General features: G+C 41.3%; 1 protein-coding gene across 1 annotated transcript in view; it reads right to left on the reverse strand.

Annotated features, from left to right (window-relative positions):
* Positions 1–22,570, reverse strand: part of pitpnm3 (PITPNM family member 3) — a 70,247-nt gene that overhangs the window by 31,396 nt on the left and 16,281 nt on the right. The window contains exons 5-6 of the mRNA XM_071527140.1: positions 18,590–18,685; positions 10,051–10,161 (exon numbers count right to left, since the gene is read on the reverse strand). Coding sequence (XP_071383241.1) covers positions 10,051–10,161; positions 18,590–18,685 — 207 coding nt within the window. The remainder of the gene's footprint in view (positions 1–10,050; positions 10,162–18,589; positions 18,686–22,570) is intronic.

Here is a 22,570-nt window from a genome sequence, read left to right on the forward strand (position 1 = left end):
AGTGTCCACATAGTGCCTCTGGTGTTCTGGTGTCATTTGAACACCCACTGAACATCTTCAGAATGAGTATAAACTCTGGTGTCTCCTATAAAAGAAGCATGCAGGCTTTAAACACAGTATTTTGTAGTTTTTGCAACATTTTTACTTTACTCAAAGCAAAACACTGAACAGTATCTGACCATTTATACTTCAGCAGGTTTGATGGTTTTTCAGTAATGACATTTTTGTGCCCAGAGACAGTTAAGTAGTTCAGTCATCTGTCTCTGAAGCCACATGTGTCCCTGCTGGTCTGGGATCAGGTCCTGCTAGAGCTTCCTCTCCTGTCCATCCTGCTGCTTTGCTACTTTCTCTCTGTCTAAATAACAAATAATATGCTCGGGGTGAGTGGTCACGCTCCTTAAAAAAAATACTTTTTGTACATTTAACTGCACAAAAATACAACATGTACATTGTGTGAAATAATTTAGCAGTTTTGAAGTTTCCTCTTTATTAGCATACACCTGCCATTAAAAACACTAATAACCTGACTTGCAGAGTGCTTTAGGATAAACCCATATTTAAAAATATCCATAATGCGTATTTTATTAGAGAGAGTTTGAGGATGAACTATTACTCCATGCTTTCATCACCTCTAAGAACTGTGAGTAACTGCTGAAGTTTCTCAGTCTGATCCCACTGTTGGCAGACAGGAAATACAACAAGAACAGATTGTAATCCCATTGTGCATTTGTGGTGCTGATGTATAACCCTGATTAATTAGCAGTTTATTTGAATATGATCTCAGCTCTCTGGCTCTGTAGTTGATCAGCTGCTTTCACCTCTTCTGTAGAGAATACAGTAATGTTAGCCTACCTGGCTTGCTATAGCTTATAACTTATACTACATACATATAATGTGTTTTATTTTAAAATACCAGCGTATGTGCTGTCTTATGATCATGAAAATATTTAGCAATATGTATATCACCATATGACAAATTATGCAAATTATGGAATGTTAGAACTGTTAATGTAATAACTTCCCAATAAACCATTAACATAATAATGATTTGCAGTTGATAGTGTAATAATCCTGTCATCATAAAATGTCCCATTAATGTAAAAGTTTTCCTGTTAATGTTAGAATCATAACCATAATGATTATTGTGGGGTTCAATTTGAAAAAAAAATTTATGACTGAACTGCTAATCAAATAGTCAAACTTCAGGGGAAAACTTTGCATGTCATCCCCGTCTCTCTTTCCTGTATCTCTCTAATAATGTTATAATTAACAGGAAAAAAGTTATTAGGTCAATGGTAGGTAACCTATCACAGAAATATTACACTATTATTACACATTTTTATTGGGTTAATGGTTTATTATGGTAATGTGAAGACATTACATTAGTGGTTGTAATATGAGCTGTGTGCAAATTCACAGCAAAGATTGGAAGAGAACAAGATAGATAACTTTTCCTTCGTTCTTTTAATTAGATGCTGCTCAATAAAGAACAGACATGATTTGTTGAAAATTGAGCGCTGCACACTGTGATAGAATTTGATATTAAATGACTAATTTGAATATTAGAAAGGCATACTGCTTGAACTTTCCCTTTTCTTTTGAGTTGGGTGTTAAGATAGTGCTTAGCACGTTTCTGTCAATAAACATGTTCAAAGTTCAAGGATCATGGTTCAAGGTTGATTTTATCATCAGGGGAGTTCTGTTGATTAAGTGCCATAAAACAGGACATACAAATAAAGTAATATAATACAGTCGATAAGACCTAATACAGTATTTAGCCACCCACTCAAAAGGCACTCACACACTCGTAAAAGCACAGCTGCTTCACCCAACACAAAATGTCTGAAGACCTGCATCTCATACATGGCACCGCACTACAAAATGCATTGGCTATCATTCTTGAAGAAACAGCCGTGTTCAAGGGATTGCAGTAAAGGCAGTGGAAATAAGCGACCTGCATTCATCTCATCATTCGTGAAAGCGACTATAAGCAAGTCATTTGTCTGATACTGGAGCAACATTAGTGCCTCTCTGTTGGCGTGGCTCAGCGGTATAAAGCAGCCTCCTGTGGTTCTGAGGCCAATTTGTTCCCTGCAGAAAGACAGGTTTGTGCTGCTGCAGGAGGGATTCAGGCTCTCCTCTGCCTGTCTTCTTCTTTTCTATGTTTTCATTTCTTGTGCTTCCACTCAGGGGTGCGAGTCCCGCTGCCAGTCAATAAGTGCATTATGAAGCTCAGTGGTATTTAGTGACACTGGCTGCCTCTCTCTCTCTGTCTCTCTGTCCCTATCTCTCTCTCTCTCTCTCTCTCTCTCTCTCTCTCTCTCTCTAAACAAAAGACTTAACCTAGAAAGTACTTTGTGGAGAGCTGAGGAAGCCGGAGTTCAGCAGCACCATGACATGTTCCCAGTGGCCTCAAGCCCAGTCCGGCACCCTATCACCGCTACTACAAACAGTGCATCAGCACATCTCTTATCATACTGCAGTCTAAAGAGTATGGGTACAAGATATTTCTGAACCTATCTATGAAAGAGAGAGAACAGAGAGAGAGAGAGAAAATGGAGAAATAAGCCAGAAATAAGTTTGTGAAGATGAAAGGGATAAGAAAAACGCAGAGGGAAGAGTGCCGAATGAGGAAGGATGAACTATTGATCTATTGATCCATGTTCAGATCCCTCTGTGTCATTCTGTCCAGGCAACTACGATTTAGAATGTCATTTTTCCATAAATTCAATATAATATTTTGTTACAGGGTGCACTCTTTCTGTCTCTGTCTTTCTCTCTCTCTCTCTTCTCCTCCCTGCAGAGTTTTCTGTCTGTTTATCACCCCCTGTCTCTTTTTACTCTCTGGTCTCCGCAACTTCTATCACCGTCGCAGATTCATCAGCTCAGATCAAGCAGATGGGAGAAAAGACAAGAGCAGGAGGATGAGAGAGAGGGAGAGAGAGAGAGAGGCAAAAAGACTGCATTCATCATCGGGAAGAATGGCTTCCAGACTACAGTTTTATGTCTTCAGTGGGAGTATGGAAATGGTAAAATGCCCTCAAAGTTTCCTGCCCACTGAAGTGTGAGTCAACTCATTAGAGAGCTATCACTGTGATCTGTGTGTCTGGAAAACAGCCAACTTCTATTGCATATTACTTTCGCCTCTAAGTCTTTGCATAACAGGTTTAGCTTCATTTGGCAAGGCATGCAACAGTTTCATAACACATGAAACTCTTGGAAATTCATAATGCAGGACATTGACTTAATGAAGGTTAGCGCCTCGATATATATGTCAATGTTAATTAAGCAGATATCAAACAAATGTGGCTAATTCAAACAGACAATTAAAGGAAACTGTTAAGGATACTTAAAGTAGCAATGAAGTGGCATTTTGACAGCATCTTGCTTCCATAATCTGACATATTTCTGGTTGAAGCAAGATGTTTAGGTGGGTCATAATGTGGGAAGGGACTGTTCACCAATGGGACAGCAGTATCCGTTAGGGAGAGAGAGGCGGTGTTATATGACAGGAGAGGCAGAGGGGTTATTGTTCAAAAGTCTGTGATGGTATTATTGGTTGGAATTTTAGGCCATTTTTAGGCCATAAAGGGACGACTAAAAATGCAGTTTTCCAGGAAGGAAAAGGGGTTAATGGGGTTTTGATAGAAAAATACAGGAAAATAATTTTGTTGTACATTTTTTGGCATGTATTGTTAAGTACAGGTGTATTTACTGACATGGAAAATTAGCTAAAAAGGTGAACAAGTCATTTTTAATTTCTCGGTGACTCTGTGACTTCAAGCCTGTGCCGTTAAGTAGCAGCAGGTTAGGTCGCTCGTTTAGAGGAATGTTTCTTCTGACTGGGTGAGCAGCCCCCTCTGACCCCTGGCACGGAGGAGGCATGCTAACATGCTCAGCCATCTGTTCGCTGGTACTGGCATCATGATCGGCTGTGTAGCCCCGCTGTGAAAAGACCCCAGGAGACTCCACCAGCCCCACAGCATGCAAAACCCTCCGACCGCCTGCACACACACACACACACACACACACACACAGAGATGCAGGACATGAACCACCTCAGTCAACGACACACATACATACAGACACACACATACACCGTCTGTCCCTAACCATTCCAGCTGCTCCCTGCCTATATGTTGTGGCTGCTGTACTTACTGTGCAGAAACCTAAACCTTGCCTGGTTTCCAGCCCCCATGAATCACAGTCTTTAGCACTTTTTGAATTTGCATGGCGATTCATAAGTGTCTGGACGCAAGCCTATCCATGACCATGACTGATTCACTGACGTAATTTCTCGCCCCAACCGATTGGTAGGTGTTAGTTGTCACTGGTCAAAATCTTTGACCAATCACAGTAGCAAAGCACATAAGCACACATCTGGAAACGCCTCAGAGCGACAACAATCATGGCGACGTTCACTTCCAAGCTTTTTAACATGCTGATTGTTCCTGTTTTAATTAATTAAAGGACTGACGAAATCGCTAAATCTAGCTTGCTATCATCCAATTCCTTTGCCGGCGCTGCCATTGTGGTAGTTGTTGTCGGGCTCTGTAACGCTTGTCATAACTCGGTTTGTCCCGCCTACATCGACCATCCAATCAGGTATGTTGGACAGTATCTGTCCGAAATAACGGCTTGTAGCCAGACCCCTATGAATCACCATGCAAATTCAAAAAGTGCTAAAGACTGCGGTTCACGGGGGCTGGACACCAGGTAAGCTATACCCCCCCCCCAACACGGCAGAGGCAACGCAGCAGAGGCTCATTGCAAGTGTTGCACTGACTCGCCTCAGTAGTTACATGCCACATCTGCAGCACATAAGCACCAACAACACTTCGTCAACATTTATAACAGGTCAAAGAAGGTGTTAACCATCAGCAGAAATCTATCTGGCGTTGAAAGGCATATGGGGTTTATTTCTTTTCATTTCATATCGTCCTCCTCCTCCTCCTAGCCCCCTCCTCCTCCTCCTCCTTCCCCCCCGGAGCTGCAGGCAGCGACAGTGTTGTTTGGGTGTGATTATCTGTTCTCAATGTGCGATCACAACACATTTCTTACTTCGCATCCTGTCAGACAACCATGTGCACACACGTGTACACAAACACACACACACATACATAAACATACACATACACATTAATACGAAGACACACACATGCAGATACATGCAGACAGACGGACCGCCAGATAGACATGCAGACACACCCACACATACACACACAGAGGAGAGAGGAGCTCTATCAGCAGAGGCACCATTTCAGCTAAAGGGCTGTAAAATTAGAGATGTATGAGGCACGTTGATACCCCGACATCAAGGGCTGAGTCCTTACAGTCAGTCACTTGTTATCATTATCTCCCCTCTCCCTCTTTTTGTTTGCCATCCTTTATTATTCCAGAGAGAACCTGCTTTTGTCTCTGCTGCTTTCAAGCTTTGGGCAATTTTGTTTTAAAGAGGGAAACAGTAGTGGAAAAAATGAAGAAAAAATGTAATTTAATGGGAATTAAAGTGTGAGGGGAGATTGTGCCTACGAGCAGTGTGTGTTAAAAATGACTTGACCAGGGGGAGGTGGTGGGTAGAATATAGATGAGACTCAAATTTATGTTTTCTCTCTGCATGCATCCCTGAATAGCTCTACAGGAAGCAAGCAGCAGACAGAACTGGGGAGCTACAGACAAAATGGCAAACAACCCTTCAGTACATCTCTCTCTGGGTCACTTTGTGTGGCATTATATTTTCATCACATATTATGCTGCTGCAAATTGGCCTGTTTTCAGTCATGTGGCATAGCTTATCACTTAGTCATCTTAACCAAACTGTCTCCTGCTTCGACAAAGTCATTTTAGCTAATGGTATCAGAGCTTGGCAGCACGTACCAAGACGGCAGCCAAGACACTGTCACTAGTCACTAGTTTTTGTTTATCATGGACTCCATAATTTTCAAAAAGATCAGTTATGTAACGCGGCTATTTTCAGGTCCAACGATATTACGCAGAATCAGTCAGTGAATGAAGTGGAAAAAACATTGCGATGAAAAGAGCACAGCATAAATATACTGATAAGACTGTTTGCATAGTGAACAGATGGAGAGCCCTAAAGACATTGGACCGGTGGCTGGTGTTAGATCACAGGACTGATAGGACGTCACCGGGCAGAATGTGGTAGAGGAACTAGCAGACTAGAGTGGAAAATAAGGGGCAGTGGTGCTCCAGGCATGCCTCTCTGCCGCAGAGGTTTCCATCGCTGTTGGTCTCTTCTATTGGGAGGTGAAGTGTTTACGGTCGCCGGAGGCTTGTGGTGTTATGAATGTGGGAACAGAGAGGGAAAGAATGAGACCATGACGAGGTGATGAGATGAGGAAAGGAGTGCAGGAGAGGTGAGAGCAGGGGGAGATGGATGGTTAGAGACGCTGAGGAGAGCAAAAGAGGGAATGAAGGAATAATGGAGAGCAAAGCGACAGAGAGGCTGTAAACCCATAGAGGGTTCTGAGGAAAACACAAACAGATGGAGATCAAAGGGTAGTGGATCTCTCTCTTCTATTGCCGTACCTGATAATACTAAACAGGCTCTGACTAAGAGTGGTCAAGCGGAGCCTTTGAGGTTTCCTGATGATCACAGATCTAAACTGCAGATAGCTTGCCCAGGGAAACCACTACTCCTACCAGCACAACACCACAATCTGCTCCAGTGAACACAATCCAACAAGCCATTCTTGTCCCTGCCTTCACTGCTGGCTCATCAGCATGATAAGCCATTGACAGTAATTCAAGAGTAATGAGGTGAGTGCAAATGGGCAGCTGTAGCTAGTGTGGTTCTTAGAGATAGGCTTAACAGTTTCCAGAGATGACCCATTAAAGGCCACGCTATACTTGCTGTGGAAACACATTTCGGCAGGTTCATATAGACAAAAAGACACAGTTGCCCAGCTAACAAAGTACCGCAATGGCTTCAGATTCTGCAGTGTGTGCAGGTTTGCTCTCAGTGCGAAACTGTCTTTACATCTTTATGACCGATCAAACTTTCTAACTCCTCATATTTCCTCAGCCGCCTTTGTCGCTGGTGTTGTTGTTGTTCTCTGAGTTTTTGTCGCTGCTATTTCCCTAAGTTACAATTACCTTTTTAATCTTCATGTGCCACCGCTGGTATGGGGTGTAAATAAACCAACACTACAAAGCCGCAGCGAGTGTACACACATTTGTATGCAGCGCCATGTTTGACTGTGTTTCTTTTTCGGGCAAGTTTGACTTTGTTGTTAGTGCGCCTTAAGAATAGTGAGAGAGCGAGAGAGAGAGAGAGAGAGAGGGAGTGAGAGAGAGAGAGAGAGAGAGAGAGAGAGACAATGCTATAGAGCAATGCTATACCTTAACAAGTACCTGTGTACATACACATACATCTACACACACACACATATGCTTGCAAACACACGCACACGCCCACGCCCACTAACACACACTCACTCACTCACTCACACACACACACACACACACACAAACTCATAAAAAACAATTATCTTCAAAACAATTAGATAAATAGCAACTACTCCTCTGGAGCGACGCAGCAGTCCGGGAGGCCTTATTCTGCCTCGGAGGGTTTCTGCTGCCTCCAGTGCAACATGATATCACACAGCTGAATACATGGCCGCATAATGGATTTTGTGAAACACAATATTATGTGTTATTATTCCAGTGTGTTTGCACACATGCTTTGCTGTTTCAGTCGTGTGGTGTGATTGAAATGGAGAACACCTGCTGCATGAGATACACTTTCACACTGACTACATTACAGTAGGCAGATCTAATCTGTGCTGTCACTTCTATTTCAAAAAGGACATTGGCTAGCGGCAGCACTCACCTCTAATATTTTCATACTTTATTTAGACAGTGGGAAAATAGCAACCACTCGACTGCAGTATCTTTTGGCACCGTGCTAAGATGTCTGAGGCCAGTATCTCTACAGCTTCAGACTGCTATATTGACACCAAGTGCATCTCACACTGCCGCTTAATGCAACGTATCCCTGAGTGAGCATCTCCTTTCATCTCCACAGGAGGGGACCAGTAACCACTACGCTTCCCCAGAACCGCAGTGATTAAAGGCATCCACTTCAATTTGTCAAACTACAGAGATGACCTTTACAAGAGCCAGTCCATTCATCAGTAAACAAAGCCAAAAACAAGTGGCCCATATTTGCCTGGTAACCTACATGCAGTGAAGCTGAGCCGACTATGAAAAGATATCATTAACTTTGTATTTGGCCGATGGAAACTCTGATTGTTTCTTTATTGTTGCTTCAGTCCTGCTTAAGCCACCTGGTTTTTGTTAGAAGTAGTCTTGTCTAAGAGTGAAGCAGGATTTCCCCTTGGTTGGTGAGTTAAACAAGAAAAACTGAGATGATATCCATAACACTTAGCAAAACAACCGAGTGAGAATAAAATGGGTTGTGCTTCTCATTAAATAATAATGATGACAACAACAACAAACAGTAAGAATAGGAAGAAGAGGAATGAGAAGAATGTCAAAAACAATGTCAACAAAGTCCTATTAAAACAACCAAAAATAATATAGTATATAGCATCTTTACCATATCTTTATAGCCTATCTGGTATGTTGACAAGTATTACTGCCACTTAACTAAAAAGAAGTGTGACAAAAAAGAGGGTTGTAATAAATGAAAATAGTGGCAATTTACTACTGACAATTTGATAGCACATTCTCTTAAATGAACCCCCTGCTGTGGGATTTCTATATTCTATCAAAACCACTGATCTGCATAAATCACCAAGTTCACAGAAGCAGCAATTCTGTACCAATTTTATGATCTTCAAAGGTACAAACTGAACTTTCTGGCTTACTGTAGCTGAAAGATATAATTCATTGTGCTGTTAAATCTCAGAGGGATTTGTGATTCAGTCAGTGTGGATTTTGCTAAATGAATCTAATCAAGTAACTCACATGAAGAATTCATCAGGAGATTCATTTGATTTAAAGATTAGGTTAAGGATTTGAAAACTTTTTATACTTTGATTTTGATACTTACTTAAATGTAAATAACACTTCTACAGCCATATATCTATCTATTAAATTTCTACAGACATAAATCTATCTATTAAGTTTCAATGTGGCAAATAATGCCACCGACAATAAACAAAAGAGGAGAAGGATGGAGAAGTTCCTGCATTCATTGGATTATGTGAGAAGCTTATTCTCGAGGCAAGGATCAAGAAAAATTCTTTCAATCTGGGGCAGAGGCTGAGTTGCCGCCTTAATCCTCAGGGCCTTCAAATCAGAGCAATGAGGCAGAGTAGACATAAAATGAAACATAAATAAAAGAAAGAGTGGAAATCTCCAAAATCAAAGGTAACTTCATTGAGGAACAAAGAGAATGCATCCATATTCACTTCTTCTTCTTCATGACTCATTGCCTTGCTTCCCTTACAGGAATGGATCAGATAAGAACAAAGTGCCAAGAAATCAATAAAGGAAGCTAAGCATCCACACATATCTGTGCTCAGCCAATCTGTAGCCTTGTTCAAATGGTCATGCTTCGTTTGAAGTTAGCCTTAAATAGGAACACATAGCTGTATGAAGTTCTAGCTACAGTCTATCTACTATTATATTCATTTTGTGAAAACCACTGGCATAATGTGGCTCTATCTATCTATCTATCTATCTATCTATCTATCTATCTATCTATCTATCTATCTATCTATCTATCTATCTATCTATCTATCTATCTATCTATCTATCTATCTATCTATCTATCTATCTATCTATCTATCTATCTATCTATCTATCCATCCATCCATCCATCCATCCATCCATCCATCCATCCATCCATCCATCCATCCATCCATCTATCTATCTATCTATCTATCTATCTATCTATCTATCTATCCATGCTGCATGAATCCTTCATTAGTATTGCGGTGGTAACTCCACCTGTTCTTGGGCTTGAGGCTGTGGAGTACAGTGTGTGTGTGTGTGTGTGTGTGTGTGTGTGTGTGTGTGTGTGTGTGTGTGTGCGCGTGAGTGTGTGTGTAGAAAACGCACCATGTGATTGGTCCTCCATGTGTCCCAGGGTTTCAATCTGCTCCACCAGGTCATTTGAGTTCCACTGACTCATGCCCAGCAGAATGGCACTCTTCCCCTCCATAACATCTGCTGGGACACACATACATACACACACGCACATGCACACGCACACGCACACGCACACGCACACGCACACACACACGCACACACAGACACACACACACACACACACACACACAGAGGGGTAAGACAAGATGAGAGCAACAAAGAAGAATCTGCACATCAAAAATACAGCAGCTCATCGTTGTGGAATTTCCACCAACTGATCAAAGCAAAGAAACGTTAAAACCGCCGCAGATTGTCAGGATGAATCCCGAGCTCCATGGAGCCAACCGACATGACAAGCATGGTGCGCTGGGGTTGAGCGTGACCAAAATGGTTGTCCACTTTTGATGCTGCAACAGCGTCATCCAAGACAGGCTGAGACAGGCTGGCTCATGCAGAATGACAACCTCCACCTGACAGAGTCTCCTCTCACACTGTCAGACTCTGACGTGGTTCTGCACGGTCCGTCCATTTGATTCACACAGCGGCGTACCGGGTCTACCGGTCACTGTTTGTCTTTCACTATCTGCTCTGACTCCCTTCCCCCCTTTACACCCCTCTCTTCCCTCTGGTCAAAAGTACCAAGGTGAATGTAGTGATGCAGAGACATAACATACACACTTGCAGATTCACACATACACAGACACAAGAGAGGTGAGAAAGAGAGGGGAGAGTAGACAGAGAGAGATTGAATCTGAACAAAGCTGTACAGGATGTAAGAAGGGCAGTGTTTAGACAGGGGCAGAATGCAAAGCAGGCTTACACCAAACCCTGAAAAGACAGGGAGGAGAGCTGATCGGCGCTGCCTACAGTCACGACAGAAGAGCACAGCTCCCCTGAGAAGAAGTGAAATGTGTTTGAGCAGGAGAAAGCAGAGGACACAGTGTAGAAAAAACAAATCATCCCATGGAAATCAGATGCAGCAGTACAAACAAATAAAATACACAAACAATCTAGAGCATAAAGCCAACTCACTAAAGCCCCCATGTCTCCAACTTCAGGAAGATCTGAGAGAACGGCAGCAAAATCAAATTTGATCAACAGGAGTAGAGTGAAATAGACGGGTGAGATTCGCCTACAGCAGTCAGCCCCGAAGGAGAGGAAGGAGATTTAGAAACATCCTTCAACCTGTCAGCGCAGAGTGAGTAAGTGTGAGTGAGGAAGAGAGAGGAATAGACAGCGTAATTGTTAAGCTATGAGGAAATGACCACAGGTGACCTTTCTACTCCGATTTATCAGTATTTCTCGATTTCTTGATATCATCGTGCAATACATTTTTTTGACGCAATATAAAAACGAGATTGCTTAGGGGATTATCCTGTAAAAAGGCGAGAAGAGGATGAGTCTGTCAGGTAAATAGGCTACCGAAGATGGATGGCATGGAAGAAACATGAATGTAGCTCACAGGTATAAATAGGTAATCAGATGGCTAAAAGTGAGGGGAAAATTGAAAAAATAATTATATGTTGGCACTTTTCTGCATATACTGTATCTGCACTTTTCCTGTTTGATGTTCTAATAATATAGTGATAGTGTAAACAGATGATAATGCACATGCGTTTTGCACACATTTTTCTGTACATATCGTACCTCTGTCCTGGAGTTTTGATACTTGGGGCAGCTGGTAAGGCACATTCTGTAATATAGGCCAACACTGTATTTGATAAGGACATAGTTGGGTTTTATATAGCACTGGTCTGCAAGCCACAACAGTTTATGTACATACAGTATATGACCTTCTGCAGACTTGTTAATGTGAATAAAATGCATATTTGCACATCATGTACATTGCTTACAATGTATTTTATTTCTTTATTGTATTGTTATATTTTACCGTTTTATTGCCTATTTTTAATATTGCATTTTTTAGATTGCCTTTGCTGTATTCGTCTTTTCCCTGTTGAGTCCTGTTACTTTTGTTGCTGCAGCGATGTAATTTCCCCAAAGTTTCATCTTATCTTATCTTTTGTTCCTAAACATCAGCTTATACGATTTGTTTGTGCAATGTGAAGTGTGTCAATTCAATTCTGTGCAGCAGATAACACAAAAGAGGTGCTACACAGGATGGGTTCTAGCCGGGAGTAATTTTCTGTACTACCTGACTAGTAAGGCAGGTCATGGCAGTATCTGTAGATGTACACACTGAGGAGTAAAGACAGGAACACAGAAAGAAACTAGAAGACACTTGGCAGAGTGCAAACCTCTATCAACACTGAACAGTTCTCCAAATTGAAAAAGCTGCAGCCTTTGTAATGGTTTATGTTTGTTTATTGTTTGTCTTCCGGGTTTGTTTTTTACGACAACTTTGCACGAGATTGCAGAAGTCTGCTGTTTAGCAGCCGACTTGGAAGTCCCGGCTGTCCGACGTTTCCACCAGCACTTGAACGCAGCATAATAATTGTGGCTGAGAAATGATAATCATCTATTGGCAGAAACCCCAGATCCAGATCACCACCAAAATCTAATTAACTGATCCTTGGGCCAAGGGCGATCTGTCTGTCCACCAACTTTCAGCCAAATTTGTTCCTGACTTTTTGAGAACTTGAGCTAAAAACAGACAAGCAGACAAGGGTGAAAACACAACCTCCTTCTAACTTTGTTGGGTGTATTGGAATTAAATTAGAAAAGAAAATCGGAATGGCTTTCATGGTTGATGAATGAATCCATGAGGACTACAACAAAAAAATCATATTTCATCTAGCCTTTCTCAAACCGAGATAAGATTAAAGCGAGGCGAGGGGTTGGAGTGAATTATTTTATAGACATTGATAAACACATTCCTGCACAAACAACACAGACAGACAAAATCAAGGGGAATGAGGTGTGTGTGCATGTGTGTGTGTGTGTGTGAGAGAGAGAGAGAGAGAGAGAGAGAGAGAGAGAGAGAGAGAGAGAGAGTGAGTGGGAGGATAGAGTGTATAGTAACCTTCACTATTTACTACCTGCAGCACCATCCCCTTTGACTATGTTTCTTTTGTCTCTGAGAGAAATACGCTGTAATCAGCTAGCAAAATATTAACTGTTCACAATTAAAACAAACCAGAAAGAAAAAAAATTAGAATGAGGAAGCAAAATCATAATAAAGAGTGAGAATCCTCTCTCCTCTCAGTTAAAATGCATGAAATCTTACGGATACATCCTGGTCTGGTTGTAGCCATGTTAGTTTAGATGATCTAAAATACTGATGTCATTACTGAACTGGTAAGACCTGATAACTAGCACAAAAGAGACTTTGTACTTCATCTGGCAAAGCATAGTCACACCTGTGCAAAGAGTGCAGAGTGGAATGCAGCATTGTGATAATAAGGTATAGACCTATAATAAATAGATGTGTTAGTCGCCTCCCAACACGGTTTACCTGCCGGAGCAATTGAATGCAGCGTTGAATTGTGGGAGCAGCCGAAACCATGAACTTCTCCCTTTTAGGCACAGTGTGTCAATTCTGCTCATTATTTAAATTCATGTCATCAGATAACAAATCTTGATTAACATACACCAAATTTGTCAACAGCTCACATCAATAAACAATGTGGCAACTGAGTTGGCACACGCTTGAGCAGCCAGAAGGCACAGTCATTCATAATAAAAAATGAGATTTTTTCACCCTGGTGAGCAAACTGATATAGTTTGACACGTTTGCGTGAAAAGCTGTAAAAGCTAAAAGGATTTGGGGGGGGGGGGGTTACCGGCGGTATGCAGGGTGGAAAAGGCAGGTGGTTTCTCATCTCTACTATTATATGTAAGACATCTCTATAAAGCAGCAAGCTGAGTGAAGAGCCACTCGGCTTTCATTGAGTCTTTCAGATGCAGTAAAGAGAGGAAGTGTAAGCAATTCAGCATAAACACCCCGGGTCCTTAGTGCTCACCAGTGGCAGGGGGAGCTGTGCCAGAGCCAAAACACTGTGCTGGAAAATCCATAACACATCTACAGATATATGAGATGACACAGCGTGATATATATATATTTCTGGCTTACAAGACAAATCTCATGCATTCTGTGAGCCTGATTTGACAAATAATCTCTGATCAAAATGTATGCTGTTATCAGGGATCAATTTGCTAGCAATTTTATTTAATAAAGCTTTGCTGTGTTAAAAATAACAAGCAAGCCAACAGAAATCTCAATATTGCGTTCATATCTCATGAATAACAAAACTGACATTGTTGTAATCAGCTCAAAACTAAGCCAGATTTTTCTGGATGAAGCACAATGTTGCGTCTTCTTCAATCAATATTTTAAATCTTCAGAGCAGGTTTGAGCCAACAGCCAAGGACAAGATGGTGCTATTGGCTCAGTAGAGTTATTAAATGTGAACAAAAAAAACAAAAAACAGAGTAGAGCATGCCGCATTAGGGTGCATAAAGTCAATCTTCAGTTGAAGGTGATCTTTGGTGTAGAGTAACTGCATCAAAGAAGAAGAAAAAAATCCAAAGCACTCTTCATATTAAAAGGTTAAAAAGCCTTTATTCATTGGCTTGCTCATAGAACAGGTGAAAAGCTTGCAGTGCTCCAACACATTTTGACATTGGCCTTCCTTAGGGAGCTCAAAGGCTTTTTAACCTTTTTCAATGAAGAGTGCCTTGGATTTTGTTTTTCTTCATTAAATGTGAACTTGACATGTCCTCCCATCTCCTCTCTCATTTGAGCAGCCACATGTGAGAGGTCTTGGGGGTGGATAGGAGATGGACTGGAGCCTCACCAACTAACACTTTATATTAGGCAGCGGAGGTGACTCTGGAGGTGGACGGGTCATCCAGCCACTCGCTAACCTCACTTCACTCTGTCTGTATGTCTCCATGTCTGCGTGTCAACCTCAGACTCAACAATCTTTGTTACACTTTTGTTTTCATCATCACTGCAGGCCAGCTCAAGGGCCTGTGACAAGGTGACAAAGTGATGGTGCGTGTGTCTCTCTCTTTCGCTCTTTGTGTGTGTGTGTGTGCGCGTGGGTTCGTTCAGGTGCATGTGTGCGTGTGTGTGTAATTTTGCTAGAGGCAACTGTGGGGATGTCAGAGGAGATGATCCAGTGGAGGCGACAGCATCCAGCCATCCAGCCAACAGCTGTGATGCCTCCGCACCACATCACACAAACACAGTCTGACACACAGTACCACAATCTAACAAACACTGACCCTTAGTCTCTGCCTCGGCTCTCACGGAAAACAACACATATGGATGTTGATGGATGCAAAATCCATCCGTTGTCTCCCAATCACATCTCTTGTAAGATTTCCATTATTGAATAGTATTTGTGAATTCCTCTGGAGTGTTTTACTGGAGCATTGACCAACACTGTGGAGTGTTGGTCAAAGGAGTGACAACTCCTTCAACCTGATGTTTTCAAAGACAAATAAAACAAACAGAGAATTTGTGACCCTCATTAACAATTTTGGCAACTATCATCCTGACTGTCCCATGCAAATATACATTTTTTACTGCCATTTCCATCTGGGAATCACAGAGCATTGTTCTTCGATAAAAATGGAGGAAGTAGCCGGCCGTGTTCCACCATTGGCCAAGGGGGAAGACAGAGATATCGAAGAAGGATTTTTTTTTAAAAAGAGCCTCAACAACTAACATAAACAGCTTCAGAATATAGCCACTTCAAGGCAGGGTTCATCTCTTTAGCGGAGCACTAAGCAAAACCCTGACAGTTTTCATACATTTTCATGGTTTTACTGGGCCCAGGGTTATACAGTGTGGGTGAAGGCATTAATCATCACACATAAATAAAACTCCCCAAAGCCTGCTGTGATGGTTTGAGGAGTATAACATGGTAAACTCCCCCTCAATCATTCTTTCACTCTTCGCTCTTCAATCTAATTCTTTTTGTTTCCCTCTCTGCTTTCCTATATGAAACTGAAAAACAACATATCCTCTCTGCCCTGTGGCAATAAGAAGTACCTGAGTGATTACATGCAGCTAAGATTGAGAGCCACTGTCTTGCAGTTAGCAAACCACTGCAGCGGGCCATAATTTCAACAACCTTTTATGACCTTGTTCTGGTTTCCTTTTAAGGAAGAGCATCCTTCATACCGAGCATAATGTTTATGTTGGGTATGCTTTGCTCTGCTGCCTCCTCTGCAGGACATGGACCTACTTTCCCCTCTAGTTCACTGGAGTTACTTAGCAATAACAAAAGGAAAATGCATCTCCTCCTCTCTCTTTCTTGATATTTTCAGAAAACGAAACATACTTTAATGTTGTGTTTTATCTTTCTATAGTGCGTCCTCTCAAGAGGCTTCATGTTTTGTTGACTGGTTTAGGTGTGCTTTCATCTGACTTGAAAGGATCATCCAAGCTTTTTCATAGCATAATACTTCAAAAACACTGGGCCAATTAGATAAGATAGAAATAACAGCTAGACATAAAAGCTGAGGACAGAAACTGCCTGGTACCTTCACCAATTCATTTACCATGAGCATCTGGACATTAATTTGAGCCCCCTGTTGCGTGGCATCGTTCATTACATGAATCCTCATGAAAGATGGATGTAGAAACAGGGAAAATTACTAGTTCCACTTAACAGTCTTGCCAATTCACTCCAAAAACACAATAAAATCACACTCATTCTGGTTGCAGCGTGACAAAAAGTGCAACGTACATTTGAATAATTCATTCATTGTTTATTGTGGGGCTTAGTCCAAAACCTTTAACACGTCCCGCGGATACAATAACAGCAGTGTTGCTGAGGAAAAAAAATAATTACATGAAATACAATAGGAAAGAAAATCACAACAAACTAGAAATTGGTTCATTTCCTTGCTTTCATTTGGAACACAACTCCCAATTGTGGAGTTTCTCCCCATGGTATGTAATTAAAAAAAGATAAAGGACATCTCTCCTCTCTCTCTCTCTCTCTCTCTCTCACTCCTTCCCTCTCACACTCAGTAAAGAAATTTCATAGCTGAGTGTGGACTCCTGTGTTGGAGAGAGTGTGAGGGTGATGAGGTACATCTAATACACACAACACATGCCACATGTTATCTTTTCCCCCAGTGATGCTTGGTTACTGATAGCTGCAATGACACCAGTCTCACAGAATGCATTTCAAGCAATACATGGCTCAGCTGTGATCAGGATAAATATTTCATGTTCTCTAGGACTGTGTGTGGTAAACAAGGCCTATTGGCAAACAGGATTTGCAAGAAGGGGGTGACGGGGTAACTAAAAAGGGAAGGGGGCCGGAAGGAGGGATGAAGAGAGAGCAAGGATTGAGAGAGGGAGAGGCAAGAGAGAGAGATGAAAGAAGAGAGAGAGAAAAAATAAACAAACTATTAATCACAATTCCTCATACAAATATGTGACGTAAATTCCAAGGACTTTATACTGCACCACTCCAAATTTCCTCCAAGGACAAAACTCAAAAGTGGAACACAATGGAACAAGAGCAAATTCCAGATGGTCTCTAATCTGCTAGCCTCATTTTCAGCACAGTTTTATATTATATGATGGAATGTTGTGCATTTTCATCAGAATTTCAAAGCACGCCATTGGCTGTTGACTCTCTTAATATATTTAAAGTAAGAGCATGTTATAATGCATAATTAACTAGAATCTCGATCATCAATCTCACAGGGAATAAGCACTCGGAGCAGATAATTGGTGGGATAAGTATTGCAGTTATCGCCTGATGAACTCCCTCTGGGACGAGGAGAAGACAAGCAGTCTAACATGTTCTCAAACTCTGAGATCTTGACTCAATTTAACATGAGAGGAAACAGCTATAAACTGGGCAGGGAAATTGGCTAAAAACAATCTAGAAGGAGGATAATAAAAGTTCATACATGAAGCATTTGTTCCCACAGAGAGGCTAGTATTGCACAAGAGATTTTCCCCATGGTCCTGCTGTGTATGATCCTTCTGTTAAAAGGCAGTAACACACATTTTTCTATGCACCCACTGGGTTCTCCCTAGCCTGTTCTGCAATCATAAATGTGCCATACTGTTACACCACTGCAAACACCTTTTTTAGTTTAGCTTCTGTGTATGTGTGTGTGTGTGTGTGTGTGTGTGTGTGTGTGTGTGTGTGTGCGCGCAGCAGAACAATCAGACCCTCTCTTCTAGGGACAGATTTCTCACAACTCAGTCAAAACAGCAATCACAGAAACACATCAAATGCACAATTGCCAGAAAAATTCCCCCTGGATCTTGTGATTCATTCATTAAATGTGTCCTTGATTTCCCATTCACAGCTTTAAGAAACAAGAAACATAATGTTCTGAGTCTGAGAGTCCACTAGTGCACACAAGTATGCACACCTGATAAGGGAATATGTTTCTTTTCAGGATGCTCATAAAGGAGTACAGTTAATTTATGCCATTGCAGTGTTAGCACCATGCTCTACACACTCTACACAGAGAGACAGAAAAGGATATAGCCTAAGGGGAGAACAGCAGGAAAAGGGAAAGGATGACTTGGTGTACTAGGAAATAAAAATATGATACTAACCTCTTGCATCAAAAAACTCCTCATCGGAGCTGTCAACCGATTCTTGTGCAATATTCTGTATGCACCAGTGAGAGGCACTGTGCTTTCGTGACGAGCCTGAGGAAAAGAAAAAGAGAAAGAAAAGAAAATCAGTTTCTTAGACAGGAGGAACGATAATGACAGTCTGAGTCGCGCCATTAATCACAGAACTCAAGGACAGACAAATCAAGTGTCTTCAGGTTTTGTTTTGTTTTTCTTTTTGCCTGTCAGTTGACAGCTGTAGAAAGTCAGAATGTTATGGTGGCCGAGAGAGCTCAACGCACTGCAACTTAAGAAAACACATGCAAATAGACAAAACACAAGCAAATTAAGAAAACATCTTCATTAATTTGACAACACATGCACTGTAATTACACACAACCCAACCAAATAGACAAATGCGCTGCAAATACACACAACACAACCAAATAGACAAACGTGCTGCAAATACAACAATGTATGTTTTTTGGGTTTATTTTAACATCGTGATCGCATGATTCAGATATTATTGCATATATCTGCTGTTAACCTAGCCTTAGCCTCACTTTTTTGTGTCCCCTGGCAACAGATCCGTTGTCGTCTGTGCTACTTGCAGCGCGTTTGTCTATTTGGTTGTGTTGTGTGTATTTGCAGCGTGTTTCTGTGTTTGGTTGTGTTGTGTGTATTTGCAGCGTGTTTCTGTGTTTGGTTGTGTTGTGTGTATTTGCAGCGCATGTGTTGTCAAATTGATGAAGATGTTTTCTTAATTTGCTTGTGTTTTGTCTATTTGTTTTCTTAAGTTGCAGTGCGTTGAGCTCTCTCGGCCACCGTAGAATGTAGAGAGGAGCGCCAACACCCCCAGCAGAGAGAGGCGGCCTTTCCATTGTCAGAGCAGGTGAAAAAACCCAAATGGACTTTGCTTTAAGCAGAGTCACAGCACACACATCAGCCAAGCAGCAAAACAAATCTATTCTATGACCTTCTTATACAAAGCCATGGATAAAAAGGGTTTTGGAGCACTTTTCATTTGTTGACAATAGTCATTGTTAAGTACCCTTATGTAAAAACAATTGCAAACAATGCATCTTGAAGAGTGTGGCCGGGGATTTCCCAAAAATCACATAATTAGAGAACACAAAGCCTGACAAAACTGACAAAACACAAACCTCTATTCTGCTAAGCTTGCCATTAATAGCCTCAACAAAGTAATGAAAGATAAAAACAACAAGGTTAATTATAAAATGACTTTCAGGCCCTTGTTTCAAGTGTCCTTCTGCCGAACTGAGCCAGAGCTCAAAAATAATTTATCTCAGACTGTTTTCCTGGGCAGGTCCCTCTCCGTCTTTAGGGACAGTAACTTTGACGAGCCTCTGGAAACTCCTCCTCCTCTTAATGGTTACGACCACCATGCACCCCTGATGGGCTAGGGTCAAATCTTGAAAGAAGCTCCTTTTTTCCCGTAGTCTTCAACAAACACATAATTTGGGCATGAGCAGCTCCGCTTACATCAAACACTTCACTATTTTAAAAACTTTTTATTCATTAGCATTTTCTTTTATTTCATCACTAACAGAGTATTTTCATTACACTACATTAACTTGACCTCTGCACGGGATAGAATCTGAATCCCTGCAGCAAAGCTCAACACCAGCTCACATTGCTTCTATTCTCACCAATATTCTTTAAACTTCTGTTTCCTAGATTGTAAACACTGAACATGTGTTTTGTCACTGTGTTTGAGAAGTGTTGATCAGACTGATGTTTGGAGAATCTCACATAAATAGACATCGTAGTCTGTACTCGAATGTGCTCTTGCTAGCAGACTTCTTGTGTGAAAATGGTGAGTGGAAACAGCTACGGTGGGGTTCTTGTACAAGAAGTCCAATGTGCTCCTCCATATGTTATGTCCTGTGCACACACTTTTCAGCTCCTGTAAGGTTTAGGGAATTTGATCAGCTATTTATTGAGCCTCACATCGACATGCCTATCACTAAGCAGTGCCTCTCCCATTGGATAGCGGAGGTGATTGCTTTAGCCTACACTAGTGGAGGCTAAAGCTCCCTGCAGGCCTGCCCTCCACCCTGCTCATTCCACTAGGAGCATGACAACATCTTAGGCCTTTATAAGGGTATTTATATCCTCATAGTTAGATACTGAGGGAATGCTTGAGAACCTTAGGTTATGACTATATGACCTCTACGAGTGAGGAATCCCACCAGACCTCCCTCCTTGTGTGAGCCAGGGAGAGGTGTGTTTATTTTGACCCGCTGACACTATGCCAATTTTATAGTGAGAGGCTATCTGCCAGCCAATCACTGCAAGCTGGCATAGTGATATTATAGAGGCTTCTGAGGACCACATGAAGGGACATATTCCATATTGAAATACCTCATACTATCACAGAACCAGGATTATGGTTGTAACCTAAATTTTACTGTATATATAGTACTTGTTGTTATTGACCACCATTAGTGTAATTGGAGTGTACTGCCAAACATACTGGCTGTGATTAGCCTCGTAATTTGGTGTGTAGAGTGATGCACAGCTCATAATGTTTAATGGGTCACAGTACCATTTACAAAATGAACGTTCATGATTTCTTTTGTGTGTATGAGTTAGACTCTATGGGAAGAATTAAGTGCTTGGTTTAAATAGAATGAAACAAATTGAGAGAAATTACACGTGTGAATAAGCATTTAAAATAGTCGTAGTTGAAACATTAAGTCCATGTCGAAACAGTATTATGTTTTGTGTTGTATTGTAGAGTATTTACTATTAGTTTTTGTACAAATACAGTGGGGGAAAAAATTCAGAACTTGACAAATAGGATAAATGTGTTTTTTGTATGAAGTAAATAAATATGTGTATCCTCTGAAGATACTGGAACGAGGATGCTGAGAATGTGTTTATAACATAACTAGTCTATCTGGGTTATGTTAAGTGATGTGAACAGGCATCATGCATAAGAGTTTTATGTTTTCTAAGTAAAGTGTGCTCTGCCATGCATTCACAAGTAAAAGGAATAGATCTTGCAGGAACTCTCAAAATCAGCTCACGTTGTGTGCATCTTCTATTCTAACCACGTTATAAATTATGTTTTTTTTTATCAGTAAGTTTTAAGAAAAAAACATGAGACATCACTTTTTAGATATATTGATGAGTCATGGAAATGTAGTGCTTCCACATGTAGGTTAAATTTAGTTTAACCAAGTATTAGTTCTGTTCAACAAGTACAACACCCTGCAATTTACCAACCAGTTAAGACTTTCCCTTCCCTATAATTTAGCTAACTAAATAAACTATAGCTTGCATTCTGTTTCATAGGGTTCAAACAACGTCAAGCGAAAGCGGCAAACTGCATTGGTGATTCATCAACATTTTACTCAGACTAAATTGCTCATGGCAGCAACATTAAAGCATGCAAATCCTCTCAAAACTTTGACTCTTTTGAAGCTATCTATGCAACCTACGGCAACTAACAAAGAAAAAGACAGATGGAGAGAGGGAGACACAGAAGGACGCATGAAGAGATGAGAAGAGTCAAAGAGGAAGCCGGGCGCTTTGCAGGCCAGGGCTCTCTGTGCTCTCTGTGTGCAGGGACAACCTGTGTGTGAGCATGTAAAAACCTTTACTTGAAAGCAAGACAACACAAGGTTGCCCATGATTGATCTCATCCCTTCTCGTTTATTTCATCTCTCCTTCTTTCCATTATCCATTTCCAGAGGCATTTGCACAGAGGCCTGCAGCCTGTTGAAACGATGGGGTGACAGCATCCATTACTGGAGCACCTCCATTGCGCTCAGTTTTTACTCCCTCGATTTGTCACACACACACACACACACACACACACACACACACACACACATACAGGTGCGGCTCTCTTGTCTCTGTCACACACACATGGCTCCGGCGTTCCACATGTGTGTGCAGGAATTAATGAGATTTTTGTTTCTCACAGGGCACGACTGGGTCAAATGTTTTGAC

The sequence above is a fragment of the Centroberyx affinis genome, unplaced genomic scaffold (assembly GCF_046629955.1).
Source record: "Centroberyx affinis isolate AG114_WGS23_722 - 3 ecotype Tasmania unplaced genomic scaffold, CSIRO-AGI_Caff_v1 ptg001494l_1, whole genome shotgun sequence".
NCBI lineage: Eukaryota > Metazoa > Chordata > Actinopteri > Beryciformes > Berycidae > Centroberyx > Centroberyx affinis.